Raw genomic sequence first — 12,669 nt, 5'->3', positions numbered from 1 at the left:
ATGACACAGAAGAGGATCACCTTTCAGTTATCTGCATGCACAACTGATAAGCAATCAGGAGAAAAGGAAAAAAAAAGTTTGTTTTTATAAAAAACAAAGAAGGAAAAAGACAATAAAGGCCAATCTATCAAACAGAATGAAAGGATTTCAGTGTTAAGGTTAACACTGCATACCTACATTATGAGGAAAAACAACTTATCATTACAAAAAGCCTTGAGGCATTTTTATAGGACTGAATTTGCTTCTGGAAGACCTCCTGGACTTCAAAACTGAAAACAAATTTTATTGACAAGACTACATTATTTTGTTCAGCCAGACATTAAGAATATTTTCTCTTATCAATACCACTGTTCAGACCCTGCTTCTAATTTTTGTTCAGTAGCATTTGGTTTCTTAATAGACAAGAGGCACAGAGCACAGGGTGATTCAAGATGACCTTTATGCATCATAAAGATAGCAAGAGGGGCACAAACACTCCTCCACTCAAGTCACCTTGTCATGCTAATTTAGTACAGCTACATAATTTCTATATTCTTTTTGTGTTTCTGAAAAAAACATTTATGGGTTGCTTGTGTAAAATGCAACCTAATATAACCATGAAAGTAATTGCATTGGTTAGGTTTGTTAATTTGTCACAATTAAGTCAATAAGAGTTTCATTAACATCGTTATATTACCTGATTAGTTTTGAAAGCGATTATCCTAAGAACTCTATTTAATTGGAAGCTTCTCAATTTACAAGGTACATTAAATTCTCAGTAACATTTTAAGAATATTCAACATATGCAGGTCAATTACCAGTAATCACTGTTTCGTACAACTGCTTCATGAGAAACTTCATTACAACACTGGAAAAGAATAAAAGGGGGTTGTAAAGAATACCTCTGTACTTCAGTTTACATCATTATACTGAAAGGCCATATCTAACATCTGAATTGTGAAAACCATTTAGAAATTAAAGAAAAGAAAAGAAAGAAAAAAAGAGCAAAGATTAGAAAACTGTTATCCACCTTAAAAGAGATGATAAATTGTCAGGACTGCCAAATCACTGAATTCCACTAACAGCACTCATGCCCAGTTGCACGTTAATTACCAGATTAGAAAGTTATAATTAATTTTCTTAATATCGCTACGCTGCTTTTCTTCCTTGAGCTAATAAAAACAGATTGCAATCAATCTTTGTTAATTCATGCTGTGGAACAGAACTGCTGTAGTTATTTCCATATGTGAAAAGCTCTGTGTGCACAGTTCTTGGTGAAATATCCCATCTAGAAGCTGTATCTTCTGACATTTAAATGAAGTGTTGTAATAAGGCAAATAAATTATAAATTATAATTTGGCTTAATGTGGGTAGTTGAAAAACTACGTGTTAAAAATTAACAAATTTTCTAATGACAGAAGTCAGAGACTTGGATTTCAAAATATACTGTATTTCATCAAATTTTCAACCATAAAAGATGTTTCATTTGTAGTTGCATTGAAAGATTACATTGCTGAGACGTTTTTAATGATTAAAATGCAGTTGTGGTTAAGAAAGCATTTTTTAATTAGCTGATATTCTCATTAGAAACTATTAGAAGTGCTCCACACGTGACTGGTTTTCAAAGAGCACAGGATGCAAGATTTATAAGAACTATTAAGGGAAAACAACTATAAGGATCACAGTGCACCAAATTTTTGACAGTGTTCAGATATAAAGAAGTCAAAGCTAATTAATGCAGAGATCAAACAACATGTATTTTCTTGTTTCAGTATCCACACTGGTATCAAAAGTCACTTTTATATAACAGAAAGATGATTCAATTGTTCTTTTGCGAGGAAAAGAGAATCAAGTAAAACAAATGAAACTTTATTTTCCCTTTGTGTCTGAAAGATGTTCTATTTCTCCAGCCTTGTTGCTTCTTTTCACTCCCTTCCCCCCCAAGATTACTAAGAGATAGGAATGGATGTAGCACTACTGGAAATAAAACATCATGGTTGCCCAAGAGCAGTAATCTGTGCTACTCAGTCTGATATAACAAAACTCATGTAATCAGCTCAGGTGTTAGAAAAGGAAGACTGAATATTCAATAGCTAATGATGGCTGAAAATGTATATATATATATTTATAAAAGTTTCTTTATTAAGTGCTTGTGCTGGGGAGCGGTAAAAAACACTTAATTCTGTATTTGAGAGAAAAGGAAGATAAGACATTATTAAGTGTAGATAGCCTCCAGCAGCAAAGAACTTTTTTTTTTTTTTTTTACAATTTATTCTTTCTCCCAAATTTGCCTAAATCAGCCCAACTTGCCTTGCAGTGCAAAGTGTTTATATACAAATATATCAATACTTATACATCTATTTATAAAATATATATCTATATTATATCAGATTTTAGGTTTCTCTTATTAAATATATTGGATCAAGTGCAGAGTCATAGTTTAGTAGAAGAAACAGAACAGAAAATGACCACTGGTGTGCGTCTCCTCAAAAATAAAGATAATAAAATTTAGATTAGAAGAGGGAAAGAGGCATGGAAGAGGAGCAATAGGGTTAGAAAATATATAAATTAGACCAGAGATAATGATGGATTGAATTATTTATTGATTTACTGAAAACATAGAAATAAAGGCATTGGATGATCTCAGAATCTTGTAATGAAAAACTGATACCACAATTGGCCACTTGCAACTTAGATTCAGGATTCAAATCAGGTCAAGAGGCATTATAAGCAGAGAATAGGAACTGCATCATCACACTGATGAACACTAGACAACTGAAAGTAAGAAATAAAGCACTTCTGCTGTCCATATTCAGTGCTGAGATTATTATTTAAAAGCAAGGACAAGTTCTGTTCTCAGCTGGATGACTGAAGCTGGTCATAAACCTGAAGAAATACTACTAAAAAGTACCCACTCCACAGTTAAAATAGCTGGAGCTGGAAACAAGCCAACAATCCTTCAATCACTTTAAGTTTCCCAAAACTAAAGCAAGCTCTCCTAATGTTCCCAGATGCTAAACATAACTGTACAATTAACAATTAATAAACTTTAGTTTAAGTTAAAATAAACGATGTTTCAAAAGCTCTAAAAATTCTAAAATCAGTCTGCATGAATATTCTCACTTCTCTGGTGAAACCGACTGATTTCTAGAGAATATACTGTATGCCTATTTTATATTTTAAGGCCCCAATAGGGTATTAAACAGAAAAACTGAGCTGAAAGAATATTTGATTTATTCATGAAAAGTTTTTTTCCTGAATGAAACCATTCAGAACAAAATCATATGCAGATATGGCTAAGTGAGCTTAAAACTAAATAAGTTAAAAAAACAAAGCAAAACATGCAAAACACCTGGCCAGTGCTATAGAGTAAAGCTTCTATTTAAGATAAGTGAAATAGTTAATTGGGAGATACGTCAAGCATCACGTTTACAGGTAGATTTTCAGTCATTCAGCCAGAGGATTATCGTTCAGAGAAGATTGAGGAGAGATTCTCTTGTATCAGCAGTAATAAGAAACCATAAATCACAAATAAATCTTTATAAATATGTATGTATAAATGTTTATATAAATATATGTGTGCATATGTTTGTATATGTACATATATATGTATTAAATCCATTTTAAAAGGAGAGTGTACTTAGAATAATATTGAAGCAATTATTGTATTCTTAGTGAGGAAAAGAAAGGAGTCTTCTGTGAAGAAGGTAGAAGAATCTCTTCTCAATTATAATTTCCACAAAACATAGTTAGCAATACTTCTTCACGTTCACTCCTTTAGGATAATTAGAATATTATAAAATAGCTACAAATATTAGTCACATATTTAAACTAGTGCTTTTTTTAGCATCTAAAATTGTACTTTCTTTTGGTACTAGGGAAAAATCTTGTTCCTGTAGTCTTGTAATGCTTAGGTATCACACACAATACTGCCAATCACTTAGTGAAACTATCAAAGGCTTGGAATCCCTCTGCTCTTACTTATCCACCAATTATAGAGATGCTTAAACAAGAGTAGAGGAAAAGCAAACAAACAGCCCAAACTCTTTCCACTTTGAAATTATTATTTTAATGAAAATGCTGCTAGATTTAAGAACTTGTCCAGCTGAAAGTATCAAAGTAATTCCAGCTAAAATCACAAGTGAATCTTCAAATTCTCTTTCCTTTCTTCATGGCCATTTATAAATGTCCCTAGTGAGACCTTTCTCTGATGGATTTTACAGGCAAAATCATGCAAATGTACATATATCAAATGCACAAAGTGAATAATAAATGTCTCTTGACCATCTGTCACTTAGAAACTTCTTAGGCAAGACAACTGTAGCATAACTGTTATTTAATTGAAGCGTTCCCATGAAGTGACTTGCAGTGACTGAGGAGTGCTTGCACTCATTTTGGGTATTTAACGAAACACAAAGTCTGTGTGACTTGACTTCCTTTTTCCTGAAGGAAGCCTTTTCCAACAGTCACATTTTGTCTGTAATAGGACTATATTTTGGAGGACACAAATTAAAAAATGGTCATGTACGATACAAGCAATTGAAAGGGAAATGATCTACAGACAGTGCTGGGGTCTGCGCTTACACCAAGGAGTCTTGGTTCCAGCAGTCAGAATGGTCAGGGAGAGAAGCTCAGGTGGCCAAACACCATCTCTTTACCTCAGGGAGAGACAAGCACTCCTCAGACAGCCTCCTGCTGAATGGCTGCTTGGTGACTGCAGTGAGAGCGGGCTCATGCTGTGCTGGTGAGACATACAATTGTCTCTCACCTTCGGCTAGACCCTATCCTGTGTGCTTGCATGCTCAGCTCTCAAATACACCTAGAAACTCAGCGCAACCATAGAGATCCAGGTGATCCCTTGTTTTTCCTGGGCAGCACAGAAATACTTCATGCAGGGAGCTCTCAATTATCTTGACAATATCAAAGGGATAGCAGCATTTAGCTGCTAAAGAAGAACCACAAGCACCACCAACCAGTTTGTCTGCTGATGTATAAAATCCTCTTTTCCATAAAGACAATTTCCAAACCTTGCAAGCCTGTTTCCTATGGGAAGAAGAGCAGTTTTAATTATTGGGAAGCAAATTGAGGATCTGATAAAATTTCCTCATGCTCTTCTTTACAAACCTTTATGTCTTTCCCCATAAATCCTGGCTGTTTCAACCAGGGCCTGGTTAATTTACATCTGGGTTGGCAGAAAACATAAAACACCTGGCCAGTACACAGCATACCTTGTATATACCGTAAGTGCTGACTTCTGATTTTTTCTAAGGCAAAACACAGAACAGTGTAACTTGCCGGTCCTGATTAATGTCTCTTCCACTTTCAGAAGTCTTCCTACCCTTGTTACAAACAACACACAAAAAAAGTCACTTCCTGTCCTTAAAGAACATTCAAGATGAAAATTCACATATATAGCTGAAGGAGATTTTGACACCCCACTGAGAATGTCTGCTGAGGAGTGGGACAAAACCATGAAATGAAAACAAATATTCTCCTCTACTAGCAGGCTTCTGCAGGACATCACAATCTTGGTTTTGTTTTAAAACAATCAGCACCACCTCTCATTATTATCACAGAGAGCTCTGAAGTCTTTGCAATCCTACAGTTAGTTCTATGGGATCACAATACTAATCCCTGCATAGGGTTTTACAAACACCAGCAGTATGGTAATAACTAACCTGTAATTAATTATTCACACTCATTTTACAGTGAACTAGTAAACTCTAGATTTTGGGACCAAAATATTTCTCCCTTGAAAAAAAAACAAAAAAAGCACTTGAACTGAGGAAGAGAGGAAGATACTTTGCAGTAGCAACAATAGGTCCCAAGTCCTTAATACACTATTACCGATGGGCAGCTTCTCATACAAATTCATGGTTACAGTATTGAATTAAAACTGCTGTTTAAATAATACAATTTAATCTTATGGAGCTTTGCAAAAAAAATATTTTTCTTGGTTCTTTATTTCTTTTCTTCCCCTTGGCCCCCTCGATTTCCTTGATCTCACAAATATCTTCATAGTTTGGGATCCTTGCACTGTGTAGTGCAATTAGACACTACCAAAGGTCTAAAATATCTGTCCCCAAAACTGCACCAATACATCAAACCCAAATTTTAGTAATACTTTCAGATCAATTTACTTATTTCATCTGTGAACATGGAAGAATTATTTATGGTAACTCAAGGGAAAAAAGGAATGCCACTATTTTCAATAGCTATAAATTTAAGAATAGTTCGTTTGATTCTTACTGAATACAAGGCACTAGTCATTCAGTGCAGAATGGACTCCTCATTTCAAATAAGGCAAAGAAAAGGCAAGCAATTTGCTTACTATAGTGTTCTAAGGCTTTCTAAAACAGAAGTTGCTAAAGAGATGGAGTAAAACATGGTAATATGTAGAGTCCAAACAAAATCATTTTTGAGGTAAATATTGCATTGTACTTACTCAAGAACTTCAAAGTTGTTTATGAACCATGCAATGCATCAATAGATTCAGCATCACTTAAAACAGTAGTGCTGGCAAGATATACCCTTACTGAAACAATCTATCAGTGGTTACTTATAAATCAGGCTGGAATTCACTTTCCTAACTTAAAAATTTAGTTCTTTTAATAATTTGTCTAAAGCCTTCTTTAGCCAATAGGGAGACATCAATACCTCTAAGAAGGCAAATAATCTGATCTCCCAAAAAAGTGTTTAGCACCAGAAAAACAATTTTTACGTAGCTGAAGTTCAGCAAGGATTTATCATTCTACAACCAGTACTAATACAAATCCACATTGTGATCCAAATGCTTGTAGGAAAAAGTCTGGCTTCAATCAGTATGTTTTAACAGTGGAAATATAAGCATTTTACTCAATATCCAAATCCTTTTTATTACTGTTACGACTTCAGTTAACAGCACCAGTGAAGCACTTGCCAAAACCACACACACAAGCCTTTGTCAAACATGCATACAAGATTACTTTTAGCTTTATTTTCTAAGGTACTTTAGATTCCCTTTCTCTAAAATTAAGCCCAGAGTAGACAGAAAAGATAAAATTGAAAATTCTACCTAAACGCAACTTCTGCCCAGCCTTACAGTGACAGTGAAGACAATGCAAGTTTTTCCTAATTACAATCCTTTTAAATCACACATTTCTTTTTGCAATGATAGTCAAATTTGAATAACCTTTTCTTAGCTCTGTAATCTTTTTTTTTTTTTAATTTAGATGTTAGAATTAATAATGCAAACCAGAAAATTTACATTAACCTTCTGACAATGTGTGAGATTTCTCTCCTCTCTTCTCTTCTCCTTTCCTCCCCTCTCCCTTTTAAGTTTTCCCTTTTAGAAAAGCCCGATGAGTCATTAGGACAAGAAAATGCATGAATCACTATCTCTGGTAAAGAATATAATATTATACAGACAACATGATGTTTAGGAAAATTTTGCAATATCATGCAACATTCATAGTTTGACATTTCTGATAAATTAAGCTGGGGAATTAAGCTGTCCAAAAAACAAATTACTGAATTTAGTTGCCTGGATCCTAACTTCATATTTTCAAGCTTTCTCAGTGCATCTCAGTGCGTAAAGTTCCCTTTACAAATCATAAGGAATATAACCGTAAGTGCATTGATTATGACATTTTAGAAGTCCCAGAATTTGAAGAAAGCCACTCTGTTAAGCATTAAACTGCATCTTTTCTTAAGAAAACAGTAAGCTTTCCTAACACAATAGGGCTCTAAAGAGATTATGAGACCCAATTTCTGTGTGATTTAGGCACATGAACTGTAAACATGTTTTGAATCTGGGAATCACATTGAAATGTTAAATTATTTTAAAGCAAGTACTGTTGTCTATCTTTAACACTTTATACATTAGTTGCTGATTTTTGAGCCACGTTTCCTACTAAATGGAAGATGGTGGTAGCTAAGTTTCTTTAAATGACTGCAAATTAAAATGCTACCAATTCCCTGAAATACCGAAGTGCATGCGCTGCAGGAACAAAAAAACCCACCTATGCCTTAGTCCCCCTGGCTACACTGTGGCATTTTAGCACAAAACCCTTCTCATCAAAGCACCTGGAACCCGTTGTAAAGCGAGTTGGCCTGCTGGGGGAGAGCTTTTCTCCTCTATGCTGCTGTCAGGGAACAGGAAGCACAGGTGGTGGTAAAACCTAAAGCATTCCAACTTCATCCCAGGGGAAAGAAAAAGCACATTCTGCCTTAGAAACATGATCTGATATGAAAAATTAAGAAGGCTTTTTTTTTTTTCAATAAAGGTGGGTGGAAAAAAAGATGCTCTGTGGGTGCATCATCTTGCTCAGAACAAAGGCAGGGGATTCCAGAGTCACATGTAGCTTCAGAAAACATTCATACAAGTATGGAGGCCTGGCAAGGTCTGTGGCCTAACATGAATATTCTGTACATTATGTGATTAAAATAAAAATAAAAATTAAAATTAAAAAAAAAAAATCAAGTGCAATTTGTTTTATAAAAATAAGACATGCTAGCCAGATCCAATAGCAAAAACACTGCAGTTTTGGTTACTTCTATCCTTGATTATCTACAAATGAGTAACAGCTTTGTTCAAACGATTTCACAGGTTCTCTGCAATCTCTCTTTGCAAAATATGTAATACTGAATTCAGCTCAGGTCCACTGTTAATGTATAATCAGTGCTAAAGTGTAAAAGGCAAAGAATCCTTGGCTGACATCAGACACAGTACACATTTTATGTTTATGTCAAGTAAATCTTATCACTTCCTGACTTCAACACACATTAATCAAATTTACTTTAATTTCCTCCCCTTTGACTTCCATTAAGCTTCCTGCTCTGTAATAGTCCATCCACGCTTCACAGCCCTTTCCTTCTATACAGGACTTCCCACAGTCCCTATATCCACTAATGCTGAAATCAGCCACTCTCTCATGGAGTCAGGAAAAAAAAAACCACAGTATCCTCCCTGTAACAGCACTAGGAAGCAAGCTGGAGGTCCAGACAACCTACTTTGTTTGTTGTCTCCAGAAATTAAAGAAAAAAAATACAAAAAATTATTTAGTCCAGACAAAAGCTTTTTCATAGATGAAAAAGGCATAACCATTTTTCAAAATTTCAGATGAGCTGAGAGGTTATATTATGGACTGATTCTATGTAAAAAGCCAGTCAACTTAGTGACTAATAGTATTGCTACATACTGTCACACAAGGGATAATAAATAACTTTAAAACAGCAATTCCACTGGTCTGTGCATGGAGAGCAAACATTTTATGGAAACTATGATTCTTCACGGAAGAATGGTGCTGGGTTGTTTATTACAAAGCAGTAATTTAATGTTATTAGAACTAATAGGAACTGGGAAAAAAAAAAAAAAAAAAGTTTTGCTTCCAAAAGAAAAAAAAAGGGGAGAGGAAAAAAGTGATATAAAGAGAGATTTTCCATCCAAAAAAAAAAAACATTGTACAGGATCTCATACTGAGAAGTATTTTCTTGAGTGGTCCAATAGACCAACAACAAACTGGAAACTGGGGCATCCTGTATTTCACAGCTGGTCACCATCTCAAAAGTCCAAATCATATACAGTTTCCTTTTTAATAGTTGCAGGGTAGATATATTAAAAAGGATACTTGACACTATAAACATGACACATGATGGATATTTCTTAAGATTACTTAAATCACCATCTAGGAGGGCCGTAATTTCAGAATTTTTTATTCCTATAGATTGGAGATTACAGAAATACCTAGTCAATACAATTGCTCAGTCATAAATTACTTGATAATTTATTTATTTAATTCTCTTAAACTTGAAGTTTAAGAGAAAAGGAATTGAAAACTTTAGCATCAGTAAGTCAGTTTATCGTGGCTCACTGAGAACAAAAATAAGAATCATAAACATTAGTATAGTATTTAAAGAAGCTGTAGTAGTTGCAGTTTTACAAGCAATGAGAACAAAATATCTAAAGAATTCTTTTGGATGTGAGGAATAACAAATTTTAAGAACTAGCTTTGTCAGCTGTGAGTGAAAAACAGATTCTGAAAGTGAGGTGAAGATACAAAGCAATATCAGGAACATCAAAAACAATGGAAATGCAGCCTAAATACTTTTAAAGAAATAAAAGGACATTTCACTACAAACTCCCAATCTAATTATTTAAAATGTTCTTTAGTGATAATGTGAAATTTCATATAGAAACAAACATACTCAAGAAACTGGCTAACAATTTTAGCTGTAGAAAAAGTACAATTAGCATTTTTATTTGAAAACTAAGGTTCCACAAATAGACAGCAAGTGTCCCATGGTCTTCGAATCAAGAAGAAAGAAACAAAACAAAGAAAAACGATGGAAAAGAAAGAGATGACAAGACGTAAGGTGGATGTCTTTGGCATGCTAGGACTCACAAAGACAAAAGAAGGTTTGCACACAGGCAATCACAGAGAGAGCAAGTCTGGCTCTGATACTGCAGGACAAGCAGAGAAAATAAGCTATTTTGTGAAGAATATTTGCCTAGTGAAACCAGTATTCAGCTCATCCGTTAATCCAAAAATAGTCTTTTAAAAATAACCAGACATCCACAATTTGTTGTCAATGTTCTCCAGTTTGAAGCATAAATCAAAATAAAATCAAATAAAATACTAATCAGAAATGAGGCATATTAGATCTGTAATATATTCAGGCTTCAGTGGCTTAGCATTTCCTAAGCCTGGATGACAACATATTTGTTTATGCACGGTATTATAGAATTGTCATCTACTGAAGGTCAAATCTAGACAGATGTGTAAGGATTCGGAATGAACCACCAAGAACACAGCACTGAATGTAACACTTGCTAACGTAACAGATGAAGTTATCTTGATGCAGATTTTCTTCCACTTTGGTGAAAGATAAAAAATGGATCCCCAACCTTTTTTTTTTTTTCCAATCACTATCTTATATTGCCTGGGATCAACATTTGCAGTGTCCCACAGCATTTGTTATGAGAGAACCAGGAACAAAATCATAAAGATCCACCACTGAATTTGAAACATTTGAAAAAAAAATAAATGATATATTTAGTAGACAAGTAATGATTTAGATAAGGGGCTGCATATAAGAATTTTTTAGCCTGAATACCTTTAATAACATTTAAATACACTATGTAGTATAAGGTACTGTTGTGCTGGAATTACAGATGTGTGCTAGGATTTTGTACTCGGAAGCTTTTGTAACAGCTTCCGAGCAAAAACAAATGAAAAAGCTCAAACTATAGTGCAATTAACTTGTGCAGAACTCATTAAAATCTTTTGAGAATAAATCATTAACATGCATATAAGTAACTACTTGAATTACAAGGACCACCACCAAGCAGCAGTTAATCAGTTCCTTCAGTGATGAAAAAGTCCACAAGGAACAAGCTCCCTCCTGCCCCTAGCACACACTCATACTCTTGGTCCCTTGCATCCTTTCTGTCTGAAAGAAAGATGGGAGATAACCCTGCCCAAACTACAATACTAGGGATTTCTGTAGGATCTGGCTCTGAGGAGCTTATTGGGAATCCTCAGACATAGATAGCCAACCTAGCAAGTGTACCAGTGCCAAGTCTCAGAGTGGGAAAAAGGCATACCATGAATATACATTAAGCAGAGAACAGGAGAAGCTTACTGTTAAGGAGGGAATCACATAACCAAAGAAACATATAAAACATGTGACATCAACACATGCAGAGAAGAAACTCTCCTTGATTCTCCCTGACAAGCAGTACTGCACATTCTTGTAATGGGTGATGCTGAGATTTATTTACAGTATTATGAAAGCTGAGAGAATATACGCTTCTCGTTAGTGAGTGAGAACCAGAAAGTAATTTGTAGCAGACATTACTGTTGCTTCTTGATATACTAGTTATTGAAGGACTAACAATGGCAAGTGAGAACAGATAAAAATAAGAGTACAAGTAGCTAGACACCTTCCCTTTTCAGAGTAGCACCCATCCTTTTGCAACTACTGTTCGTATAACAACACTAACACTAATGTAGGACTTTGGGAAAAGTGATGAACGTACTAAAAGAGTAAGTTATAGAACTAAGGATCTTACATGAACTTTTACCTCGCTGGAAAGATTAGAACTGTGCTGCAACTGCAATAGTTCTGTGGCAAAGGATTTTAGATTCAAGAGAACTTTTTTATATGCTCTAGTCACCAAAAATCACGTTTTACCTCTTAATATTAAGCAGTGCCCAAGGTATCCCAGTGGGAGTGTTGAAAGCAGGTAGCAATTTCTCTCCAAGCTCTACTGCCTTCTTCCGGAAAATCTGGAAGTTAAGAAGAAAAAAGTATTAGAAAATTCATTGCAGTTCCCAATAAACAATATTTCAGCATAACAAAGAATTCCTGTTTTTTCCTTAGTGATTGAAGAAACAGAGCAGCACATTCAGTCTTCTATTACACAGCATAATAGGGGGATAGATAGTGTATGCCATGGACTAAGAAGAACTCATACAGCAGTGTTACATGGTGAAGACATCCAGACAACAGCACTGGCAAGAACAGCATTAAATCAGAGACAACAGTGTGACTGGTCATGCTCTGCTGTGCAATGGAGCAGGGGGTTTATTAGTTGGGTGAACTGCTGGGTCCATTCTGGACAGTACAAAGCTGCCTGCTCAAGATGATATGTCATCCCTGGACACAGGGATGTTGTCACAGGAGCACTGCATACGTTCTGGATAAGTC

The 12,669-nt window shown here is 35.0% G+C and overlaps 1 protein-coding gene across 1 annotated transcript in view; it reads right to left on the bottom strand.

Moving 5' to 3' along the window:
* MAN1A1 (mannosidase alpha class 1A member 1) overlaps positions 1–12,669 on the bottom strand; it is a gene marked incomplete at both ends in the record, with an annotated part of 139,699 nt that overhangs the window by 43,795 nt on the left and 83,235 nt on the right. Inside the window, one exon of the mRNA XM_079532451.1 lies at positions 12,154–12,248. Coding sequence (XP_079388577.1) covers positions 12,154–12,248 — 95 coding nt within the window. The remainder of the gene's footprint in view (positions 1–12,153; positions 12,249–12,669) is intronic.

The sequence above is a fragment of the Tetrao urogallus genome (assembly GCF_951394365.1).
Source record: "Tetrao urogallus genome assembly, chromosome: 2".
Taxonomy (NCBI): Eukaryota; Metazoa; Chordata; class Aves; order Galliformes; family Phasianidae; genus Tetrao; species Tetrao urogallus.
Note: the sequence above shows the minus strand (reverse complement) of the source record. Positions and strands in the feature narration are given on the sequence as shown.